General features: G+C 35.6%; 2 protein-coding genes across 4 annotated transcripts in view; one reads left to right on the forward strand and one right to left on the reverse strand.

The window, feature by feature from the left end:
• Positions 1-20664, forward strand: part of LOC149940500 (uncharacterized) — a 40368-nt gene extending 19704 nt beyond the window's left edge. The window contains exons 7-15 of one of the 3 annotated variants that reach the window (XM_090177253.1): positions 1579-1682; positions 11534-11701; positions 11844-11942; positions 12753-12911; positions 13247-13408; positions 13762-13806; positions 15965-16132; positions 19178-19270; positions 19383-19641. In XM_090177253.1, the coding sequence (XP_090033379.1) occupies positions 1579-1682; positions 11534-11701; positions 11844-11942; positions 12753-12911; positions 13247-13408; positions 13762-13806; positions 15965-16132; positions 19178-19270; positions 19383-19519 (1135 nt within the window). In that variant the 3' untranslated portion in view covers positions 19520-19641. Of the gene's footprint in view, positions 1-1578; positions 1683-11533; positions 11702-11843; positions 11943-12752; positions 12912-13246; positions 13409-13761; positions 13807-15964; positions 16133-19177; positions 19274-19382; positions 19642-20587 lie in introns of those variants that run through there. The other 2 variants (XM_090177254.1, XM_090177255.1) reach the window with 2 other exon arrangements.
• LOC149940501 (SRA stem-loop-interacting RNA-binding protein, mitochondrial-like) lies at positions 20491-26174 on the reverse strand. The gene is made up of 4 exons (XM_090177256.1): positions 25982-26174; positions 25140-25198; positions 22102-22209; positions 20491-20761 (listed from the first exon to the last, which is right to left on the reverse strand). Exons 1-4 carry the CDS (start codon positions 26043-26045, stop codon positions 20711-20713), a joined length of 282 nt encoding a protein of 93 aa, XP_090033382.1. The 5' UTR covers positions 26046-26174; the 3' UTR covers positions 20491-20710.
• Positions 26175-26478: the final 304 nt, after the last annotated feature.

Raw genomic sequence — 26478 nt, forward strand, 5'->3', positions numbered from 1 at the left:
CAGCTCAAAGTTCCAGAAACGTAGTAGAGGGTCACCCGAAGGTATCCCATCTATACGCTCTAGAACATTACACTAAATGGTGCCCATTTCTTCTACCGAAATTGCACTAACTGGAAAGCCATCTTTGACAATGGCTATCTTAACTGAGTTTAGAACCTCGCTAAAGGTCTGATCCTGGGCCTTAGACCTCTTCGAGGCCTGAGACTGGGAATCCGGGGAGTCGTACTCCATAGATCTTTCATTTGAGGTGGAGGAACTGCCCTCATTGGGGTTGTTCTCGACGCGTTTGCTTTTTACCTAGGTTCTTGTCCCCAATGGACCCTTGCTCAACCACACGGGTCACACCAGAGGTGGACCCTGAAGGCTGCGCTGGGTCTCATCAGGGGTTGGACCTAGGCCTGGTTAAATAACAGGGCGGGTATTTAACATTTACCCTTCCCTTGTTGTTTTTTTTTTGTGTTTCCATTTTGGTCCCACGAGAAAAGAGGAAAGTAAAAGGTCACCGCTCTTAATCCTCTGTCCGGGCGGAAGGCTAGTTACAACGGGGTTTCGCCTGGTTCCCCGAGGGGATCGTTAATAATACCGTATTTTCGCTTCCCCGGTATCATACAGCCCTCAGCACGATACCTTACACTTTGGCCTAAGGTAGAAGCAGAGCCTTAGTTGCCCAGTTATGGAAGGGTTCAAAGCTACTTAGACGAGAATGTGGTGATACGCACTTTTCTAATTGAAACCTGGTTTTTAAACCCAACGGATCGCGTGATAATTTTTTCATGACCTTGAACCGCGTTTTCTAGGTTATCCAATTTTACAAACTTTAAAGACTCCCACCATGATCAGTTTAAATTTCAATAATGTAACACTTGTTTTCGAGTTATTAGCGCTTTCTTGCAATTTTCCCTTTTACGACGTTTGTGATTTTAGCTAATTTTTCGACTTCATATTGGTAAAATCCGATTGGGTTCAAGCTATTTTGACATAAAACGTGACGTGGAAAACTTTCTAGTTTGAACCAACTTTCTAACACTTACAGTTCTCGAGATAATTTTTGATGACCTTGGAGACATGGTACAAGGTCATCGATATTTTCATAGTAGGGGTTCCCCCTACACACTTCATACGACCCGAAAATTTCAAATTCGTACTTAAAACAGATTTTGAGATATTCGCCCTGGTTCATGTTTTAGTGGACACCCAGTATCGTGCTTATTAAAATAATGGAAACTTTTAACCTACCTGGTTAAAAGAAAACACTTGTTGCATACCGTAAAGCTTAAAAGGTTCCATAATTTAAGCACTATATAAACAGTAACTTACAGGTCAATATATATTAAATATTACTTCTTGGAAATTGAAGAGGTTTTATTGAAGCGTCTATACTCCTTATATTCTATATAAGAATATTTGAAAAAAAAACACACACACACACAAACAACATATCTAGACAACATAATGGTTTTTCTCTGCTCTTAAAAGATGGCGTTCAGTAAAAAAGGGGTTTTTGAAATAATTTTATGTTACCGCTCTTCAGACAATATTCTTATTGCTCACTATAAACATATAGTTTTTTCCCATAACAGATGTAAACTGGCCGGTATGCAAAAATCTTGCTATCTGTACATTATCATGTCCTCCCTGTTGTACTGAAGATGAACACGGTTGTATTTCTTGCATTTGCGAAAGTAAGTAATTTACCAAAAATAAAGATAAAAGTTTCGAATTGTGTACTGAAGATGAACACGGTTGTATTTCTTGCATTTGCGAAAGTAAGTAATTTACCAAAAATAAAGATAAAAGTTTCGAATTGAAAAAATATATCAATTACATTTCCTAAATTATCTAGTTATTTTCTTATAAACCTTTGAACTAACTTATTATTATTGATGAGTGGGGAGAACGATGAGAGATAAGCCCATTGTGCAACCCCAAACCTTATGACTTAAAAAGTCCAATATCCGACACAAAACGGAGAATCCGCTTGGCCGGCATATTGTAGAAATCAGTAGTTTCCCAAGATGCTCAAACCATTGGGCAACGTAATAATCGCACCTACAAAGTACATGAAAGGAGGTTTCCTCCTCAGCCTGACAAGCCCTACAGATTGGATCGTCTTTGAGTCCAATTAAGTAGGCAGTGGCCTGTTAGTAGGCCAACGACCAACCTGATATTAGACTTCTCATTACCATAGAAACCCCGAAAGCCAGGAACCCAATAGAGCTGAACTTTATTGTTGGTGCCTAGCTCCGAGAGAGATTCAGATAGCTTTAGACCAGTTTAGAAGAGATATTAAACTGATTAAGACCCCAGCAGCACAAATGAGTCGTTTTAGAGTCTGTTTGTGGTCGAAAAGTCGATTTCCAGTCCACGGCCAATCGCCGACTCAAAAAAGTCTGCGGTTTTTAAAATTTTTCAAACAGATATTAAGCTTTGTACTGAATTGAGTATTTTTTGATTCGGCACAACGATTTGTTTTAGACTATTTGCCGACTTTCGATAGGCTTTACTGATAAATTGTATTTCATTAGTTCCTACGTTTAAATAGATGGTAGAATAATTATTTGTTATTTATTTTAATCCATAATTAAAGAATGAATACATTTGTTTTACATTTAGAAAAGTTCAAATAAAAAATTGCTTTTGGCGGTTTTTGGCAAGAGTACGGGTTATTGTTTCTGTGCCCGTGTTTTCGGTATTATATATTCAGTTTTATAAGCATTAACACTAAAGAATACAGTTAAAACGTTTGAATTACTAAATATCTAACCATTAAAGGTATGATTTTCAATCACAAATTTATTGTAAATTCTTAGATTCTTCTTTAACCGAGGTTTTTGTAATCATTATTAAGCCTTGGTGTTGTTATCATACTGTTATAGTATTGAAAATACAACCTTACAATATTTGATTTTAAAGCTCTAAATATAGCTGAAGACATCAAATATGCCCAAAAGAGGTCCTTATAAAGATGAGGCTGATATTAGTGCTAGGCAAGAGGAGAATATAAGATCCGATTATGTGAGAGATCATTTGGACCAAATTAATGTTAATTCTTCTGATAATTCGAATATAAAGATAGGCTAAAATCGAATAAATATTCCAAGCAATGTAAATGATTGCACTAAACCACAATTAGTGGAAGAACAAAGACAAGAGAGTGATGGCAGTGGTGATCTTTGCCGCAATGAAGCACAATTTTCAGATTCAAGTTATCCTGTCGACTTTGATTCTGTATTTAAAATATTTTAGAAAATTTTAGAAAACCATTTTGGTAAAATTGTTATTATTTGCTTTTGCAAAATTGCTATTATTTTTTAAGTCACCAATAAAATAATAAATAAATAAATGTAAGAGACGGCCCGACGATGTATTAGAGTAGGTACCCTTTACTTTTTAAAGTTGGCATACAGTCTAACGGTGCTCTTTTTTGAGACGGCCCGACGATGTATTAGAGTAGGTACCCTTTACTTTTTAAAGTTGGCATACAGTCTAACGGTGCTCTTTTTTGAGACGGCCCGACGATGTATTAGAGTAGGTACCCTTTACTTTTAAAAGTAGGCAAACAGTCTAACGGTGGTCTTTTTTGAGACGGCCCGACGATGTTTATAGTAGGTGCCCTTTACTTTTTAAAGTTGGCATACAGTCAAACTTTAAAGGTAGGCCGACCGTCGGCCGACACTTTTTCGGGTAGGACATTTCGACTCAAAATAGTACGGTCGGCCGACAGTCGGCCGACAGTCGGCCGACCAGAGTTTTAAAAATTCGTCGACGTCGGCCCGACTCTGAAACAATTCATTTGTGCTGCAGGGGGAGCTTTGAGGGCCACTTGACTATCCGAACAAATTTGGATAACCATCCCAAAAGTTCGGTATTAACCCGAACCAGTTTCATCATGTTAGTTTAGCAAATGTGTCTGTGATCCGATAATAACGGTTCTCTTGACACATGCCAATCAGAAATGAGAGCTGTGACATTTTCTGTACACAGTGTAAAATAAATGACCTCACTTCTGTTACGAGTAACAAAAGTTGGTTCATTGTTCCTATTGAGAATATAAAGTTTAGTACTAACCACGTATACCATTAGTTTGTCACCAAGGTCATTGCAGACACTGCTGGCCCAGATGACATGATGAGCATTCGCATCACAACTGGTTATGAGTTTCTTTCCTGACCGCTCACAGTGATTGACCTATTTGGTCACCTCCTGTGATGGTGGGGGCAGATCATCATCGTAAGGGAAGTAATCGGATGCCAGGGTGATTTCCTCATTTCCGTCAATAGTAGAGGAGATGATTATAAACACTGCGGTGTCCCTAAAGTGATAGATTGAGAGTGCAAGGGCATGAATGTCTTCGCGTACCAATACACAAGCGCTAGGCGAAACATAATTATAGTAATACTAGACATTATCTGCACTGTTCAGGGTTCCTGAATAAGAGCAACAGCAATTTGCTCCTTAGCAAGCCTACGACAGAGTACAGCGGAGGCTGCCTTACAGTGGTGGAGTTTTATCTGTACCAACTTAATGCTCATAGCGATGGGCCTAGTTTGGAGGTTGACCGGTGTTACCGCCCTTAACAGCGGTGAGTGTGGAGACCACACCACTCCCGCTGGTTAATTGGTTCCACCAGTTTCCCCGACTATTGCTCCAACTGGTTGAGCCTTCTTATCCTGGATAAACTGTCAATGTGTCCTCTTCCGAGTTATCGCTTAACAGAGGCTCTAATGAGTCGTTAGACTCGGGTACACTTCCAGGTGTAAGATTAACTACACCCTCTGCAATATTTACAGCTTTTGGATTGGTTTGGATTATTGAGTATTTTAAAAATACCCCTGTCCAAACCTGTCTCGGCGACAAATTCCGCCTCCTTGATGGCGTTAACCAACTCACCTTTCCAAGACCCTTCCAACAGTTAACGCCCCGTTCAAAGTTTGAAGATGTCTTTGAACGACTTTAGGGTCCTTCGTCCCGACGTCCCTTGTGTAGAGAGCGAGCTCATAAGGTTTCGGCCGGTCAATAGCTTTTTTTTTTACAAAAAGCCTTGTTCCCTGAAGAACCTGTTCGTTGAGGTCGAACTCCTGGTGTAAAGGATAAAGGATAATAATACCCAAAGCGACTTTTAAAGCCATTAATTCAGGTGGCCGGGTTACAATGCGTAGGACGGTGGTGGCAAGCCCTTCATGCCATGCGAGCCAACAGCTCCCTACACATATATTACCGTTAACCTCAACAAGTTATCTGCTAAGTCATCCTTACACAGGTAAATTAAGGCCCCCCACTCAGCTGAAAATTCCAGAATCGAGGAAGAGGGTTACCCAAGGGTGTCCAGTCTAACCTCTCCAGAATTCCACGCTGAATGGTGCTCATCTCCTCCTCAGTTATGCAGTTCAAGTGATATCCATCTTTTATGATGGCCAACCTCGTCGAACCGATAGCTTCACTAAAGGTCAGAGCTTTCGACCTTTTGGCAGCCTGCTGTCGAGAGCTTGAACTCTTGGTCTGACTCTCGTGATCTCTTATTGGAAGAGGAGTTACCCTTTGCAGAGTCTTCCAACTTCTTCAAAGCTCGTTCCTCTTGTGATTACGAGCCTTGGAAGCTCTTGTTTTGCTTTCCTTAGTCTGAGTTTTATCTTTGGTAGACCCTTGCTCCAAATGCTGGGTACTGCCGGAGGCAGACCCTAGAAATTTGGTCTCAGTGTCTTCCGATACTGACCTGCGACCTGAGCTTGTTGAGGGTAGCATCCGGAGATACACCCTTCCCCAGGTTAGACCCTTGCCCGAATTTGATTTTTGATGATATTGTTGTAGGAATTCATGAAGATTCCACGAGTAAACAGGAAAGTAAAAAGTAAAAGTAAAATCCTCTGTCCGGGCGGAAGGCTAAAATACAACGGGGTGTCGCCTGGTACCATGAGGGGATCGTTAACGACACCGTATTATAAATCCAAGCTGTTAGTGCGTGGAAAGCCGGCCAGGCTTCGGATTTGTCTGCGCCTAGTTTTTTTGATATTCTTGTGGCGTCTATGTAACAGAAATCCTTTCCAGACCCAAAAGCGATAATCAAACGCTTGCAAGGAATTTTATTCGCAAGACTAATACCTAGAGCCAAGACATCGGTGTCCACACTCCTAATCAGAATGCATTTGCATCCTTGTTGCGCTACGTCTAACGCATGCAGAAACATCCTGTTGTCGGCTTCCTCGTAGGAGCATGGCGAAAGACTTGCTCCATCCTAGCTAATTTTGCATCTTCGCCGTTCGTAATATACAAAACTCCAGGATATTGAAACTTGACGGCGTGACTACTCAAGAAATTAAAAAGTAATTTCTTGTTTTCGTTATGTCTCAGAAAGTTTTGCCAGTCTACTCTAATTTTAATGGCATTAGAATTTGAGTCGACTGGCAAAATAAAATTTATTTTTTTTATGTCTGAGAAATAAGGCACTATCACCAGTTTAAAAATTAACTGGGCCAGTTTCAAAATTAAATGCTTGTGGTGTTAGTGGCCGTGGTGACCACTTAATTAATTCAAAGTTTTTTCCCTTCAAGATTTCAGTTCATTAAAAAAATTATATATTAATCCCTAAAATAGTTTGGTCTTTGCTTCTATGCTGTGTGCTTGGCCTTGTGTCAATTGTGTGTATGGGTGGCTGACTGGGTGTCGTGAGCAGGCTTGGAAATAAGCGGTGGTCACTGGGTCAAAGACCAGTTTATTAATTGCTCGGATCAGTTTTTTTATTCAAAAGCTAGGGGTTCACTGGTCCAGTATCCAGTTTATTAATTCCAAATTATCTACCGTATTATTAACCAACTGGTCTACGTGACCACTTAAATAATTCAAGAGTTTGGAGTCACTGTCCAAATAGACCAGTTTAGAAATAAACCTTATTTCCAAGCCTGGTCGTGAGTCTGTCTACTCTACACTCTACCAAGAATGTATTGAAGTTACTAAGAATATTGGACTACAGGATTCTGATTCCCATCCTCGCAGCCTTTGTAGCTTAAATTCGTCTGCTTTCCCATTCAAGTTTGCTATATGGTATGACTTTGAATGCACCTTAAATGTAGATGAACTTTCTCCACAAAAGCTGCGAGGATGGTACCAGGGGTTAATGCTATGCTGAAATATTCTTAGTAACTTCAATACATTCTTGCTGTATTAGCGTTAATACACCTCATTACAATGTGATCCATTTCTGAAAGTAGTTATTTTTTTAATTTAACATTGCACAATGAAGATGTTTCTACATATTGCTCAAGCAGATTTATAGTTCTTTATTTAACACTCCAAAATTTTGAAATACTCATAATAACTAAACTACTAAGCCTATGCCCTAGCACATATATTGTCAAGAGTAGATAATTTGACCATAAATTATGAAAGCCTGATTTTGAAGGTTAAAAATGGTAAGTGGCCAGTGGCCAGTTTTTTAATTAATCTACCTAGGCTCTACTAACTACAGGTCCAGTTGAAAAAAATTCCTTATTTCTCAGCCTGTCAGTGAAGTCAGATCAATAAGCAGACGACGATATACTAAATTCAGTCAAAGATAATATAACTAAAGATAATTTAAACTCCTACCCTAGATTCGAAATCACTCTCTCGCGCGTTGCCGATAGCGTTTACCCACTTCCCGCCGGAACTCAGAAAAAATTCGCTCCATGGTTTGCGCCAGGCTGGGAAATAAGGATTTTTTTTTAAAGTGGACATTTGACCAGTGACCCCCTGGCCTAAAATAAATAAACTGGTCCATGACCAGTGCAGGTCATCTGCTACATTGGAATAGCGTATGTAGTACATAGACATGATAGACTGGCCAAAGGGACTGGCGGCGCCGGTCGAAGTTTCCAGAAGCTAGAGCTGCCAGACACCCTATCTCGACTTTTAATGCGGAATCGCGGTTCACTTACAAGCGGGCATTTTTCAAGGCCGCAGCCGCCGTTACACAGACCTCTAAATCCAAAGACTAATAATATAACATTTGGAACTACCAATTGCAAAATATTCAAGCAGAACCACTAAACAAAATTAAAACACCTCGAATTAATTAAGGAAAAGGGTAAACGCTTCGTAACAAAACCGTCAATGAGAAAGCTCTCAGTATTCGAATCTAGGGTACGAGTTTAAATTATCTTTGGTAAAAGCCTCACGAGAAAACGGGCTATCGAGAAACGCCGAGATTTAGAATCTAGAGTACGTAGTTATATTATCTTTGATTCAGTTCAGCTATTTGGAGAAGCAGTTTACATTTTATCAAAGGGATTTAGTACATGGAGCGCCATCTGTATTACGAAAAGCGAACTAGGCACGCGGGAAATTTTAGAAAACCGCGCGAAATACAAAATATTATCTAATAATACAGGAAAAATGGTTAAATACTTAAATTATAGGAAAATACAGGAAAAATGGTTAAATTATAGGAAAATAAAGGAAAGTATTGAAATATAGGAAAAATCATAAAATAAAGGAAGAATGGTCACCCTGAGGCTGTAATGTCTTTCCCGCGCTTTTCTCGTGCCCGCTTTAAGGCTATTCTCTAACAATGTAAGTATATTTCAAAGACAATGTCAACACGACCAACGGAACTTTTAAACGATTGGGCAGTTCCTGGCTTTATCATGTTTACGATCGCCGCTCCATCAATAACAACCATTTCGGATTCGTGAGATGAATTTATCTCCTCTTCATCCGACAACAATTCTTCTAAACAATAAATTAAGTCGCTTTTATTTCCGAATCTAATATTCCCGTTGTTGGACAGTGACGGCGGAAACGCTTGATTTTCGTGCTGAAAAAACACGTCAAGATCGCAAGTCCGTACTTGAGACGCAATATAAAGCCTCGAAGTTGATCCTTCGATTTTTCTTTACGTGGAGGTCTGTCGATAAGAGGAAATTTGTTTTTCTTCAAAACATCTGAAATTTCTACGCTGCAAAAGACAAGACGCTTCAGAAATAGCTCCTTGGATTGGAGTTCACCAACATTTTTAATATTTTTTAAAGAAATTGCTGTTATATTGTCCATAATTTGCCGTGTATCCAATACCAGTAAATCTTCACCCACAACGGCGAAACTATTTCCCATATACTTCAAAATCGATACGAGTGATTGAACTCCTTCTAAAAATTTAATCTGGAAAGCTTGAGTATCCTCGTGGTGACATGTCTGGTTTTTAAAACTTCGCTTGTCAATTATTTTTTTAAATTCTTGAACAATTCGACACATTTCTGGTCCAGCTACCATCCATTGCAAGAGGGACGTGGGTTTTTCAGCAAGACCTATGGCCGCTCCATCGCTTTGGATAAAAGTATTTTTTTGTTAGTGCGTTTCATCTAGCGGCATCCATGAAAACGGTCTTGTGGTTTTATTGAAAGTAAATTTTCCCTTGCAGAACTCATCAAACGTTTTTGGGTGTTTATCCTGGAGATAAAACATGTCTCTTAAGTGAAGAGACACAACCCTGGCATAATTTGAATGATCGAGAGCGTTTAAAAGCCATTGAATATTTTTCTACGCCTCAACGTATAGTCGAAAGTCACCTTCCTGAACAGCTCGGTCCCATGTCAGAAATGCAAGTTCGGTATTCAAAATAAGCTGCCAGAAATTTAACTGGGAACTAGCATCCTGTTGACGAGCGCACCACTCTTTGAATGAGCATTGGGCATCGGCGTTTTCAAACGCCTGTTTTTGTAGTGTGTACAGTGTGCAAACTGTGATCTGGTGTACTCGGCAAGTTTTCTTCACGTGAGATACTTTTAATAAAGATTGCGCTGTACCTGATGAAACTATATTGGTTTGATCGAGAGCTGATGTCCATCCACTTCCGTCTAAAAGATCACCAAGGCCTTTAAGTAGCGTCATTTTTACATAAAGGCCGCCAAGCATGACTACAAAAACATTTTCTCCATACATCTCAGGCCATAGCCATTGGATTTCTTTTGCTAATTTGAAAAGTGGCTGGTCGCAATCAATGATCGGTACTTGACCAGGGTTTAAAATTGCAGTCGCTTTCTTTACAACGTCCATTGAATAACGAATCATTTGGAAATAATGGCAATATAGCAGACGTTGCCAAAGGGTATTCTAAACTTTGAATATATATCAGTTTCATTACTATACCTTCAATAGTTTTTGTGACGTGTTTGCACCATTCGATCTCCTCTTCTATAGCTTTGTGTATTAATGGGATGTTTGTGTTAAAGTTATCAGCTAAGCCGGGAATTGTTGGTATTATCGAGCGTTTTTATGTAATAGGAATTGGTGGTACATCAGTGTAGTCCAATGGTAGCGTGGCTTTTTTTTTCCTGTTTTTGCAACTTGATCCAAACGATTCTGCGGTGTACCGACGTTTCCATATTCAGAATGTTGAAATAGAGATATACCGGTTCCGTGAAATGAAGATTGGGAGCTTGTAGCGGTCGGATTATGGTAAATATTGTCAACTGCTGAAGTCGTTAAAAATACAATATTCAAGGATTGAGGGCATACAGCATATTCAATAAGTAAAATATCAAATATATGTTTTGTTTAAATCTCAATTAAATATATAGAAGATGAAAATTAACCTTAAACTTTTTTAAATATAATAATTAACATAAATATAATTTTTATTAAAATGTGTAATCATAATATAATATAATAAGGTAGTTTAAAGGGAATATAACCTCCAACGCATTCTTAATGGAAGACCCCATCAATTTCCTTTATTCTCTTTTCAATCAGCGATTATCAGCGCCGCAGGTGTGAAAAGCCATGGGAGGCCGCGGACAATATTGGGACCCTCGGAGGGCGACTGAAATACCAGAGGTTATATTCCCTTTAAATATGCCGTTAAAATATTTTTAAATATAATAATTAACATAACCTCTATAAATATCTACATCTTTACTGTGAATCTATACGCACTAGCAGGTATAGCACCTTTATATGCAGACCCCCGTCTTTTTCACTAGCTCAAGCCGCGCTAAGGAGGCGTTTCGCAAGGGTTGTTCATTAAGGTACGATTGCAATAACTAACGACTTTGACAACTTGTCAAAACTGTCACAATAGAGATAGCGAATTGCTCTAATCTTTCATGGATTTTATATACTACTAAGTATTTTTACACCAAATTTCATACTTTAATCACAAAGTGCACAATTATTTCCTGGATCCGCTAGACTAAGTGGCGTAGCTAGGGAGACAGAGGGGTGGTCCAATTTTGACATCAGAAAACTATTAACAGGGTGGAAAACAGCTGTAAATTCGGGGACCTCCCCGCCAGTAAAATTTCTAGCTACACCACTGACAGAAAGTATAGCATTATAATATTTTTAAACCAAATATTTTGGAAATAGTAGCTGGATGATTTTTTAATAATTGAATTTACATGTTTTAGTCCGAGTTGTTGTACAATAGATATTTTAAACTAAGCAGATTTTAAATTCAATTTGAAAGTTGTTCAGTATGTGGTGACGGCTCTGACCAAAATTTACACTACATACGATCGAGAGTCCCAATATATGGAAATAATATATTCATATATTTCTGCAGATAAAGATGATAAAATTTGTAAGGTTTCATCAGACTGCCCTGCAGAATGCACCTGGGAGCAGAGCTCAACTGAATGTGGATCCTGTACATGTCCTGAAATACCATTCTATCAATTGCAACCTGTTGTACTCACTCCTAATGCAGCACCCCCTTTTGTGAATCAAATAGGTATAAAATTTAACTTTGTTTTTGTTTTAAAACATCATGTACAGTTAATCAGGATACATACATTGAAACGTATGTTTTGTGATGTCACAGTGTGTAATGCAACATAAGAAATGTTTTAATGCAACTTATGTTGTTCCTGTAGATGAAAATGCCGTATTGATAAATAAAACAATAGAATGTGCAACAACGTGTAGAACCAAAAGGAAGGATGAAAAACTTTTCTGTGATTGCTCTAATAGAGGTATATTGTTTAACAAATTTGGTGCAATTAATTCTGTTTTCAATCTCGCTTCTAAGAGGCTTTGGAAAAGTTAACAATTTAATACTGTCCAACGCTTAAGAAATATCACTTACTTGAGATAAATTTTTTTAAGTGCTGAAAATAAATATATTTTTTAAAAATTATAAACAGTTAAAAGTTCAATCCCTACTTTTTAGATTAAGTGAAAAGCTAGGTTTTAACCAATCTTCGTACAGATTGCGACTTTCCTTCTTATTTATCAAAATGATTTTCCCTTGAGACTTTTTACTTTTTAATTTCAAAAAAAATCTGAGGTTAACGAGACTTAAGAAGCAGGCTCAGTAAAAGGATGGTTATTGCACCCAGTAAATTTATTGAAAAACTGAGGTCAGTAGTTCCAAAGACGAGTTTGTTTAAGAATTAAATGTGTACGTTCAGAGTAGCTGTTAAAGGGAAACTAGAGTTTGAATTTTGAGGGCCAGGTTACATAATCCAGTGTTTTATGGTGGACTTTATATACCTCTTATCTGGCTTTTTACACGCTAACTTACATAGCGCTTAGATTTGACTGAACAATAAAAATTTTACATTGAAAACTTTTTGTGACCATCAAATCAGTAGGTACTTAAAGGGCAACGCAAGCTCTGTGGCAAAAAAAAAATAAAAAGCACTGTGCTTTTTAACCCCCTACACCCCCACTCGGTAATGGCGAGACCACGCAAAGTTTACCGTAAATTTCGCACTTTACATGCATAGTCACACAAATGCCAGCTCACTTGCGTTGCCCATTAATGTTTTTCTACTGCTTAGATATTTGCGACACAAGGCCAACTGAAGAGGACTGCAAAGGAGACGAAGCAAGATACTATTATGACAAAAGGACAAGTACATGTCATGCTTTCTTTGGAAACTGCCAAAAAAATCCTAACAGTTTCACCACTTCCAAAGAATGTATGGCTATATGTGCTGGTAAGTTTATGGAATTCACATAATTCAGTTTGTAGCCTTCATTGGCTTTTGTTAAAGGGTCAGTTCTTTATTGAATCTTGAGTTTAAAAATATCCCGAATTTGTTATAGGATTTAAAAGGATTTAATTTTTTTATGACCGCACTTTGAGGCCATAGGGGTGGGGAACTTGGATATTTCTTCCATTTTTTTGGTTAAAAATACAAAATCATTCATATATTTTTAAGGAAATTTTTTTAATAGTTTTTAAATTAATGTAGGATTTGTAGAAATTTACAGATAAAATGTGCTTTAAACATAATAATTTGGTTATTTAATGACACTCTTTAACGTTTAGATGTGTGTGATCTGCCACCAGATATGGGACCATGTCGCGGCAATCATGAAAAATTCTACTTTAACCCAGTTCAAGGAGTATGTACTACTTTTATCTATGGTGGGTGTCAAGGTAACGAGAACAACTTTCTGTCAAAGGAAGAATGCCACCTACGTTGCCCAGGTAATAAATGTTATTTCAATGGAACAAGGAAATACATTGCTTAAAGGAATATTTAACCTCCGAGGAATAAGGAGGGCTTGTGAGCGAAATGTTTTCAACCCCTAGTTTTACTGAGATTGAATTATTAATCTATAAACATAGTATTATACGTTCAGAGCAGAATCTACTTCAAGAGCCAATAAGAACCTGGGGCGAGGGTGAAAAATACTGGACATTTTATTAACTTTGCTTGTTAAGACAAAAATCCTCCCCCGGTCAATTGATGTTGCATATTCCTCTAATTGCTAAATGATAGGTTGTCTAAAACCGATGGATGTAAAAATTAAATTTTTTCGATTGTTGACTATTTTCAGCGGGTTTTAGCCCAACAGGAGCCGAAAAGGCCCCATCTATAGATAGTGAGTATCACAATATGGTTTAAGTAATTACAGAAGTTTATAATAAACCCCTTAGGAGGAAGTATTCCCCTTTTGTTTATTCATGATATTTGGGGGTTCCGCTTAAAAGTGGGGGAATACAAAAACGTCCTACTGGTAGTTAATGATAGTCCTACACTAGATTTGCGTCGCCTGCTGAACTACGCCCAGGTATACCTATCATTGAAATAACGCGTTTTACATTGCAGATAACATTTGATAGATACGGTATTTATAATTATTTTTTTGTTAAATTAAAGGGATCCATCACTCACAACAGGGGGAGGCATAGGGGTAACATAAAATCCAGACTTGCAGTGTGCTTGAAAACCAGTTTTTTTGTGACCCCTATGCCTTCCCCTGTTGTGAGTGAGGGATCCCTTTAAATTGATTTCCCAATTGGAAAGTGTGAATAAAACTTGCATTTCAAAAAATGAAAGGGAAATAATTGCTACTAAATTTAAGCTTAGAAAATTTTAAACACCTTACCCTATCGTCAGGATACACATTAAAGGCATTCTACAAAGAATAGACAGAGGTAACTAATTCAAATTATATTAGGATAACATTTAACAGGCATAAATGAAAAAGCACCTGAGAAAATTATTTTCAATGACTGTGCATTCTTAGGAGATCATATTATACACAAAAATTAGGTTTTTAAAAAAAAGCTTTTGTTTCTAAAACAAGTTTGATAAAAAGATATTCGTAAATGTATGACAAATAAAAAATAACAAAAGGCCCAGTATGCTTTAAATGTAGTTTTTGTGTAATTAGATTAGTCTGTTTTCTTATCAATTGTATTACTTATGTTATTGTGTAATTAGATTCAGCTATTTTCTTATAAATTGTATTGTGTTATTAGATTAGTCTGTTTTCTTATAAATTGTATTGTGTAATTAAATTCGTCTGTTTTCTTATAAATGGTATTATAATGGAAACAAAAAATATATTTAAAAAATAATTATGCCCTATTGTATTAAAATTAAATAAACATAATTCCTTACATATATAATACCAAATTATTTTGATGTTGAAGTATTTAATTAATACATATATTAATTGGAATTGGCTTGAGCCTCGGCATGCTTTCTGTCCTTAAAAAGATGCGGCCGTAATGACCAAAAGTTTTGCAGCCTCCAAATCAAGATGTCATTATTAAAATTTATAGAAGAAGTATAGAATATGAAATTTTGAACTGTCTTATACAGATAGCTTACCATTTAATTTTTTTTCAAAAACATAACGCTCCACTAATTGCTAGCAACCTGACAGCAAAAGAGGTACGTGACTCGAGTATCAAGTCAGTAATTTATCTTTACAATATTTATTTAAAATCTATAACCATTACCAGATTATTACTGTAATTATTGTAGATATCAAACGGAAATCTGGTTTATCTCAAATAGGAGGTTTTAGATTTCGTACCAGGTAGCGAAATATTGTCAATTTCTTTTCTAAACAGTCGATTCAGATGGTAATTTTTCAGGATAGCCTTCAAATTTATTATTTCCTAGACAATAAATTTATTACATTCTTTAATGGGAACCAGTTAAAATTAATTGTATAATACATGCAACTTGCTTTTTAGCAAGTTTAAACTTAAGTAGCTACATACTTTATCCTCCAATTATAGACTAGAATTGTACTTTTACTGACTGAGGTAACAGTCCTTGTTTCATTTTTATTGTTTAACAAAAATTAGTTAAACAATTGTTATGGTAAAAATGATATAGTGTCTATTTATGACAGTAATTCAAGTCAAAAGCTGCCATTTTACTAAGACTGAAACCGCCCAGTGACAACTTCTGGTACTACTTTTTTTCTCAAAAAACATCATAATAGTAAGAGCCATTGAGGAGCACCAGGCCCGGTGTTAAGGTGAGCGGGGCTTAGGCAGCAAGATATGAGATAGGAGCCCAAAATAATTGACGTTGAAAGCGGGGCCCTAGGCGGTTGCCTTGCTCGCCTTGCCCTAATGTCCGCCCTGAGGAGCACCAACGGTTTTTGAACTGTCGCAGAATGATACATCTCATCAAAATAAAATGGGCTTAATGAGAAGTGGAATACTTCCCCCAAACGGGTTTACTATAAACTTCTGGTAATTATGAGAATAATTAACTCACAACCTTTCATTCAGTGGAGTGTTTTGAGAAGGAGGATAAAGGAACTTGCCAGGGAAGGGAAGTGAGGTATCTTTACGATGTTGTATCGAAAAATTGTCGTAGCTTCTTCTACAGTGGATGTGGAGGCAACAAAAATAACTTCGAGAGTGAGAAAGCGTGTCAAGCTAAATGCACCGCCATGGGTAAGTAGGCTATGGAATAACCAATGGCATAATGCAATACCTTGTTAGTACTAAAAACTGTGTTAAGAAGTTAAAGTATTGCAATTAGCAATTCAAATTGTAGTGCAGGTCTTGTTTTACATTTTTTTTCTTGACACAATAGCTGAGAATTTACCAGCTATTTTGGTATTAATGATGAGTTAAAAATAAATCATTAACTAAATTACGAGTTCAATTAAACTTTCCCACAATTAAATATATACATTTTCCCAAAAGATAAGAGAAAACGTTCTTATAAACTATAATAGATTTTTTGCTATGCAGAGGATCTTATATATTATATGTTCTGGATTATGTACTACATAGTACAAATAGTATTAAAAATGGTGGAGGGGTTAACAAAATTTCCCGCACCAGAGACAATTTTGTGACTTATTAGTGAAACAGTGCTTGGTACTCCATGGTTTTATTTTTTAAAGAGTTGAGTGACTAAGTCAGTATGGAAATTTTAAATGGGAGCAGTACCAAATCCTTTCTTGGATTTTTGAACAAGTTAGAAAATTCATAAATAGAAGAAATTTGCATGGATACTTCTTTCAAATTTTAAAAGTTGTTTAAAATATACAGAACCTTTCAAGCTTGTGGCTCTTTTAGATAAAACAGAAACCTACACACTAAACTTAAAAAAAAATTAAACGATTAAATAATAAACGCGGATGGCAAGTGTTTAACAGAGCAGTAGGTAAAGGAGAACTAATGAAGAAAGAAAAACACCAATACCTCACACATGCCTTATAAGGTCTATGTGCCACTTAGACTGTTTCCTCAATAAATAGCCCCGTGTATTATACAGCTAAACTTGCTAAGAAACTTGTTAGAATATTGTCTCCATGCATAGGTCATAAGGTCATAATGGTTATTTGGTAAAAAATAGAGATTTAACCATTGACGAAATTATGAAATATATAGTTTCGATGTTATTAGTAAGATTCCTATACCATTAATGGCTATGAAAGTATTACATAATACTTTAAATATAAAATCGATATTAGAACTAAGCGAGTTCTGTCATCAATACATACTTTAAATTTGATAAAAAAAAGTATAAACAAAAAGGGAATTATCAATGATAATTCTCTTACAAGCAATATAGCGAACTTAGTAATGGAATGTATTGAAAATAAAATTATGAAGAAACCAGTAATGAAAATAAAAAAAAAACTGGAATAGGTTTGTTGATGTTTTCTTAATTTAGAAAAAATGCTTAAATATATACTATAAATAGCTAATGACATCCAATTCACTTACGAGTTGGAGCAAGATGGCAAACTACTGTTTCTAGAGGTTTATGTTTTTAGGTTAAAATATGGCGTTCAGTATTTATTATACCACAAACCAAACCACACGAAAAGGTTTTTAAACTATAACTCAGCTCATAGTAAAAAAATTAAAATTGGATTAATTAAAAGCCTTAAGTAATCGAAGAAATTTCATGCGGCCCAGATAAAGATAAATCAGTACTAAATAATCAATTAATAAACTGTAACTATCCCCCTAATGTAATAAATAAAGTATTTAACACATAGTTAAAAATAAACCTGAAAAAAAATTAAAAATACGTAAAATCAGTCAGTGAAAAAAAACTAGATATAAATTTGATTAACATTAAATAATTTTATTAAAAATAGACTGAAGGAAAATATAAATGAATGTGCAGGTATATAATAGTCCAAAAAAAACAAACGTTAAAAATAAGGAAAAAAAAGAGCATGAAAATGCATATAAGGAACAATTTATAAATAATGCTATAGCAAAACATGTATGTGACACGAGGGGGTATGATACAAAATGAGGGGGAGCTAAAATAATTTAATTGAGCAAAGAAATTGGTTTGAAAAGGTTATTCAATGAAAGGGTCTATATTAAAAAAAACAAGGCACGTTAAACCTTAATAATGGAAAATCAAATGATCTAAAAAATTAGGGGAATATGTAGAATGAGCATGTTCATTGAAAATTACAATGATCTGGTTTTAAAATTGTTAAATTTTATATCAGTTGAAAAAGAGCCAATGAGCTTGAAATAAATATCCATGTGAATTTCTTCTCTTTATAAATTCTCTAACAAAGCTTTTAACCATGGACAATATTAAATTTAATACATGTGAAAAAGCTTTAAAATGTTAGTTGTTTCTTTCAAAACTTGATTTTTCATGTTCAGGTAATGAAATAAACTGCGGCTGTGATGGAATTAATTCATTAGTAGTTCACCCACCCAACTTAAGAGGGGCCTAATGCAGTTTCACATTAGTATTACCATAAGTCTATAATATTGTTCCATAACTTTGTCACTTTGGGGAATGTTTTACGGAGAGCTAGTGACGATCGATGTCATCACAAGAAGAAAATCCCCCTTAGCGAGGCGCTGTCAAAGGCTACATGTGACGCGTTAGCAAGCGGACGCAAATCGATGACAAAGCCTGTAATGCAGTCTGTCTTGATGATAGCTCTCAGTAAGACTTTTGCATGTGAAGAATAGGAAGTGTCACACTTATATAAAAATATTATACACTTATGGTATTACTGTTACTTAAATTATTCACCTGGTGACTATATTTACACTATTTTCTATCTTGAAAAGTTCTTCGTACAGATGCAATTATATGTTTTGTAATAGATAGCAATGAAAAACCACAAAGTTGTAACCATTTCTAATGAAATTATGTCACAAATTCCAGCAAATTTTTTCAAAGCTATTAGAGATTGTCAATGACTAAGGAATTTTTTTTATTATTTATTACCTCTTCATGATTATTTGAAACCTATATTTTCCTGTCATTTCAACAAAATACCGATTATTTTTCAAATAATTCCTCATGTAAAATCCAATAAATTTTATACAACTTTTTTAACCATTTCTGTGGTCATCCTGATTCAAGAAAATTAAACTATGGATTTATATTTACATTGTTAAGTCATAATAAATTGAAAAGCTGCTGCATTCACTTTTAACCACTCAATATATCCGTTTAAAGAAATATAATCTAGTATTTAAATGCTTTTTTAGAATGTGAGGAAGTTACAAGCTGTGATTTAAAGAAATGTAAAATCACAACTACTGCTAAAGGATGTGAAATATGTAGTTGTCCAGATTCTGCTACTGGTACGTTGTTTTACAACATTTGATTACCTTCACAGACATGAAAACCACAAATAATTTCTACAGTATAGAGGAAACCCTTTTATGCGTTTTCTTTGGTTAGACAAGTAACCTTTTCTCAAGAAATATGGCCAGAAATATACCGCGTGCTGCGCGGGCCCTTGGGCCAGCCCTAGGCTTCACCACAATGCTCGCATCTTAAGAGTGCGCCGCCGCCGCCGACGTTTCTTCGTCGCGACGCCGTACTAATTTCCTATTTTCTAAAAAAATCCAAGGGCTCTTACTCTAGTTATTATAATTATTGTTCAATGAATGATTTCTAGCAGAAATTCTATGAAACAGTATAAACCAGTTTGTTATTCTCATTTCTATGTATAAACCCCAGATCTGGGATTTCTAATATAAAATTTCCTTCAGAACGAAACAATACGTCAAATGGGGGCGCCCCCCCCCCCCCCTGCATCCGCCACTGTTACGCCAGCAAGCGCCGCCTCTGGTTAAATTACCCTTACGCCGCCGCCAAAGGCTCTGAAATTGAGACACGCCGCCGCTGATCATTTTTACATCGGCGTTGGACTCGATCGCATCTATTGTGTGTTGGAGCAATACAGTATAAATCTTGTGTTTTAGTTTATTTTCTACCTCCCACATAGGGTGGGAAGCAAGTAGGGCAGTGCGAAGTATCTTTTTCACTTAACCCAAAAATAAATAAGACAATTAGCCTTTTCAGTTTGCATAGAGCCACATAGTGGCAAATGCAAGAAGCTCATAAACTGCTGGATTTCCGTCGGCTAAGCAGACGCAAATCCAGCAGTTCATGAGCTTCTCGCATTTGCCACTACGTGGCTCTATGTAAACTGGAAAGGCTAATTGGCAATATTTTACACTCTCTCCTTGCGCTGCCTTGTCTCGCTCAGCGCGTTTGCCCCTGCGATTATACCGTATCGCTCCAACACAATAAACGCGAGCATTGAGGTGAAGCTAACAGTCATGAAGATTGAACTATAGAGTGTTATCGTCTGAAACCCTGCAACGCCACCTTTGTAATTTGCTTATTGATAAAAAACGGTAACTGTCATAACGGCCACTATTAACACTACAGCTGTGACTTTACAAGTTTTCAAAATCATATTAGACAACAACACTATGGTTTATTATCATTTTATGACAAGGTTGTGTCCATGACATTGTGCATAAAAACTTTAATTTCCTCGAAATAAATTAGAACAGTCTTACCCACACTCAAACTACTTAAAATGTACATTTTATTTTTTATTTCACGTAGCCAAAAACAGTTTTAATATTTTTTTTTTTCAGGATTGACAACTTCTATTTCAACTATTTTCACTTTCATTATTGTTTCACTTTTAATAAAATAAGATTTAACTACAAAATTGTTCAAGTTCTTTACTTAATTTTGAAAATAAAACCAAGTAGTGATTAAATATTTCGATCATCATTATTCACATGTAGTGCTGGTTGGATTCTGATCTGTAAATTAAAAAATTTTACTAACCTAGTAAAAATTTGATATCGTAACGTATAGATTGCTTTGATCCAATGTTTCAAGTGATGAATTGAAATACCAATGATACCTTTCTTGCATATGCATTTAACAAAATGCATTATCTTCCTCCATAGTATTGGCAAATGGGGTTAAAAGGAGATGAAATTCCAAAAGTTATGTTATAACTTTCTTCCTTTAGCAATTACTTTATTTATATTAATTTATTAATATTTCAACCTCCCCTGATAACACAATAGGATAAATAAAAGGAAACCTCCCAAAAGGACATATTTCCACTTTTTACACCCCATGGATATGAAACCTTTCTTTCTTGGAAATTGGAGCTATCAGCTTATCTCATTCATCAAAGGCAGTACCACTTCCTTGTGCTCTATTACTTACTTAAGTATTCAACTAACTAATTCACTGATTGAGCACATAAATAAAAAAGAGATATTCTGGTCTTATAGAATTTTCATGGCTGATGCAAAAAGTTTTCACACCTAGATAAATTTGTATCTTAGAATCTTAAATATTATACTAGTATTTAAATATTAACCTACATTTGGTTTAATTAAATGTGTTTTTAATTTATTTAAAAAAGCTTGTTTTTGTTGTGAGAAAATGTATACTCGTTACATTCAGGCGATTGACATGGCCACGTTCGAAGTGGGATGTGGTCAGACCAAATGAATCACCCTTTTTTGTGAATGTCACTTAAGCTACGGATTCCTTTGGGCACAAGTATATATATCTCTTACCACCTACCTTTCTAATGTTATTCGCTTAAAACTCGTAAATTTGCAGTCTCCTGTTGGTTTTTCAAGAAACGTTGGGAAGTAAAAATAGTGCAGGGCAAAGACCATCATATATTCTTTTTCTAATACTATTTCATAAGTAAAACATGGTTTGTCAATAGGTAACTATCCCTATTTTCAGTTATAAGGGCCCCCGTTAAGCCATTATGCAGTGGGAAACAATCTGCTATAAGTCTGGGTAGGTACATCTCGTAAAACTTAATAACTTTAGATTTGGCTCGATAGTTAATGGCACATTCATCTAAATCCTAATTATTGTAATAGTTATAAGTGTATTAAAGTATTAACAAGATAGTTGAATAATCTTGGTATTAAACAAATCAATAAAACCAGATACAGGCCAATCGACTAAATATACTTAAGCCACGGTCACACTAGAGCTTAGAACCCAGTTTAGGTTGGTTTATATGTCAGTTTTGCACGCCGAGGATAATTCTTGGTTCACATAAATAAATCAAAGTAAAGAAAAAACGCTTAACAATGACACAATTAATCTTTACACATACCACATGTCCTTCCAAAACATCTGTAACTTCTTTCGTGGCATTTAAGAAACCATCTTTGTTAGCAAACTCCGCAAAGCCAAAATATTTAGATAGCCCAGTTTCTTTGTCCTATGTGTAATTTTAAGGTAATTATTAACAGAATAATGGGAGCGGCACCATTGGAAAGTTGGGTGACACATTAAGGGTATGTCACAAGAGTCTTTGATGACCTTTAAGTAATCAGACGAAACATCATTCTGGCATGTACAAGGTAACATGCTAGTGTAAAAAAGGGTGGGTGAGCCAAAAGAGGGAATGTTTGAAAAAAATGTCATACAGTAAATATTTGAATTTAGTACCTAAAACTACAATGTATGCTTGGAACCCGTGATGTAGCTGATGGTCCGCAGTGCCCCACTCACTATACAAAAATTGAAAAGGGGTGCCCCATTGTGATTTTTGCGAGTGGGGGGTTTTGAGTTCTCAGCTACGCCACTGCTTGGAACTGATTATTTTTTAAACATTTTGAAACATGACATGCCTTTTGGGGTGAAGTGTAGTACAGCGGCCTCATCGAATTTGATATTAATTTTGGTTGCGCCTGATAGACCTTGTCACGTAGATGTCGAGGGTATTTTTTATTTTGGCCGCAAATGATTATTTAATTGTTTAGCTTAATTTTTTAATTTTAAAAATTTCTCATTTTCATTGAATTTAATATTAATTTTGTTTGCGCCTGATAGACCTTGTCACGTAGATGCCGAGGGTATTTTTTATTTTGGCCGCAAATGAGTATTTAATTGTTTAATTTAATTTTTTTAATTTAAAAAATTTCTCATTTTCATTGAATTTTATATTAATTTTGATTGCGCCTGATAGACATTGTCACGTAGATGTCGAGGGTAATTTTTATTTTGGCCGCAAATGATTATTTAATTGTTTAACTTAATTTTTTTAATTTTAAAAATTTCTCATTTTCATTGAATTTTATATTAATTTTGGTTGCGCCTGATAGACCTTGTCACGTAAATGCCGAGGGTAATTTTTATTTTGGCCGCAAATGATTATTTAATTTTTTAATGTAATTTTAAATTTCTAATTTTTCGGCATTTGCACTTGTTTTGTTGTACTTATTTCCGTCGTGTGTTCGCCGGCAACACAGTTTCGGTGTCCTAATGAATTCCACGTGATATTCCCTTTTTGTATAAAATCAGTTACAGTTTTTGTTCATTTTCTCGGTGTTTTGTATTTTTGGGCCACAAAGTGATATTCCCGTACTTTATCAAAACTTTTACAGTTTTTGTTCATTTTCTCGGTGTTTTCTATTATTGGGCCACTTTGTTTCTGGTTGAGATTAAAAGTATATACTTGATGCGTAAGGCTTGGTACTGTCCTCTAGGTCGCGTTATAGATGGCCCATCGCTTTTTTTAGTATGGGGTTGGGGAGGCGCTGCGCGCCCCCAGCGCTTGAGCGAAGCGAGTGCGCGGCGCCGTCAGGCGCCAATACGGGGAGTTTAGTAACGTCTTTTACGTGTTTTTGAGGTAATTATCTTCGTCGGGTTGTCGCCTACACCACGGCTTGTTACTGTTTGTTTAGGTTTCCACTCTACTAACTTTTTAACATTAAGTTAATTAATTTAATTATCATTTTCGACCCAAAAACAAAAGTTTCGTTATCAACGCGTCAAGTGCTACATTCTCCGCCACCCAAAAATACAAAAACACGGTAATTTCCTACAATTAGTACATTTTTAACATTAAGTTAATTAATTTAATTATCATTTGCGGCCCAAAAAATTGTTTCGAAATCTACGCGTCAAGTGCTACATTCTCCGCCACCGAAAAATACAAAACCACGGTAATTCCCTAAAATTAATACATTTTTAACATTAAGTTAATTAATTTAATTATCATTTGCGGCCCAAAAAAAATTAGTTTCGTAATCTACGCGTCAAGTGCTACATTCTCCGCCACCCAAAAATACAAAAACACGGTAATTCCCTAAAATTAGTACATTTTTAACATTAAGTTAATTAATTTAATTATCATTTGCGGCCCAAAAAAAATTAGTTTCGTAATCTACGCGTCAAGTGCTACATTCTCCGCCACCCAAAAATACAAAAACACGGTAATTCCCTAAAATTAGTACATTTTTAACATTAAGTTAATTAATTTAATTATCATTTGAGGCCCCAAAAAAAATTAGTTTCGTAATCTACGCGTCAAGTGCTACATTCTCCGCCACCCAAAAATACAAAAACACGGTAATTCCCTAAAATTAGTACATTTTTAACATTAAGTTAATTAATTTAATTATCATTTGCGGCCCCAAAAAAAAATTAGTTTCGTATCTACGCGTCAAGTGCTACATTCTCCACCAAAAAATAACACGAAATTACATGAGGCCGCTGTAGTGCAATTTTGCCAAATTTTGTCCAGTTTTAAAATCACCCTTTTCAGAGACATAAAAATGGAATTTTTTAATGTTAAACTAGGCTTTTGATAATTAAAAAAAAAAAGCATTTTTATGCCATTTGAAAATTATTATTGCATAAAGCATATTTATCCACATGCAATATCTGTTGGTAAAAATATATAGTGAAGAATGTTTTTATGTTTCTATTTATGCATAGGGAGAATTACTATGTTAATTGAGATGATTTGTTTTAGGTTCTTAAAATCTCACATTCATTCACTATGATCCTCCTCTTCAAAGCCCATCAAATTGGACTAGTAAATTATTGGTTCCAAAAAACTTTGGCAATTAAAGCCCACACTGGTAACATTGCCCCTTCCCCCTTTTGTGATGGGAAAAACTAGACCACATGGTGCTTGCGAATCGTCTTAAAATAGGCATTCCCCAAAACATAAACAAATATGGCTGCCATGACATTAATTTTACATCACGAGGCCAAATACCACACGATCCTGTGAAATAATTACATGACAGCCATGGATGTCTTAATGTCATGGCCATCCTATAGGCATAACCATGGCAATGAACACAAGCCACACCCACGAGCAATCAATAAATTGATGGTGAAATTTTTGATACTTACAAATGGAACGCTACATGAGGATACATGACCAAATTTTGATAAAAAGCTCTTAAGTTCTTCTGAAATAAAAAAATAAAAGTTTAAAATTAAAATGTTTTTGATTTACAAATGAAGTTTAATGTCAAAATCAATAGCGGTTTAAATAATTGGTATTTGGTAATTTTTATTATCAGATATAGTAACTAAGAAGTCCATTTGGTCTACTCTTGACTTTGTACCTTCATATTTTCACATGCCAACCTTATATGGCACTCACAATTTGTCAGTATGGTTCCAAGGAATAAAACTCAGGTGTAGGATTTCCAGGAATACTTTTGACTATACTACCAAATGCTTTTCCAATCTAAATTTTTTATCTTCACAGATGGCCTATTGTTTTAATAGGGGAAATTCCCCATTCCCACTAAGTTAAATTGGACTTATGGGAACAAATAAAATGATGGGCCTAGAGCCACAAAAAACCAGATCTGTCACTGGAGGACCCTGTTAATAATCATGGATACAATCCTAGGGTAAAGTAGATTTTCAGTTGATAAGAGTACACTAAGATTACTAATAGGGTCAAAAACAGTTTGCTTTAAATATTTTTAAAGATATATATGGTGTAATTGATCTAGATGCTTAGGAGTAATTTGTATAACTACTTCAATACTCTAAGAGCAGATTAAAGTACCAAAATACCAAATTCATTCAAATTTTTTTCTCAATGTCACGTAATTATTACATTCCTTAACTTGCATTTTTCAAAAAGATAAATAGCACACGCATAGTTTGTAATGCTGAAAAATATAAGTTAACCTCAGTGTTTTTATGGAGATAGGAATTAATTAAGTTTTACTTACTTCTGCCTATTGTCCATGGAAGATTCGCAACAAAAACACGATAAGCTGCGTTTTTGGTAGCCATTGGAAATATTTGCCAGGGGTTTTTCGGAGACTGTACGAATCAAAAGAAACCGTTCGGTGACTCCGAAACCGCGTGTAACGTTAATATTACGATTCTTAACGAATTACAAAAAGATTACAGACCGGGAGTAGACGTTGCAGCAGACAAAAATAAGTTTACGCTGTAACTTGTATACTTGTAAGCCTTACCAGTGTGAGAAATAAGGCACTATCACAGGCCAATCGCCAGTTTAAAAATTAAATGCATGGGGTGTTAGTGGCCCTAGTGACCACTTAATTAATTCAAAGTTTTTCCCCTTCAAGATTTTAGTTTATTAAGTAAATACTATATTAATCCCTAAAATTTTTTGATCTTGGCTTCTTAGCTGTGGGTGGGTGACTGGGTGTCGTGAATCTGTCTACTTTACACACAGTATAGAAGAAGCGAGTTTAGC

This window comes from Leiobunum rupestre, chromosome 6, assembly GCF_980474605.1.
Source record: "Leiobunum rupestre chromosome 6, qqLeiRupe1.1.hap1, whole genome shotgun sequence".
In the NCBI taxonomy this organism is placed as follows: domain Eukaryota; kingdom Metazoa; phylum Arthropoda; class Arachnida; order Opiliones; family Sclerosomatidae; genus Leiobunum; species Leiobunum rupestre.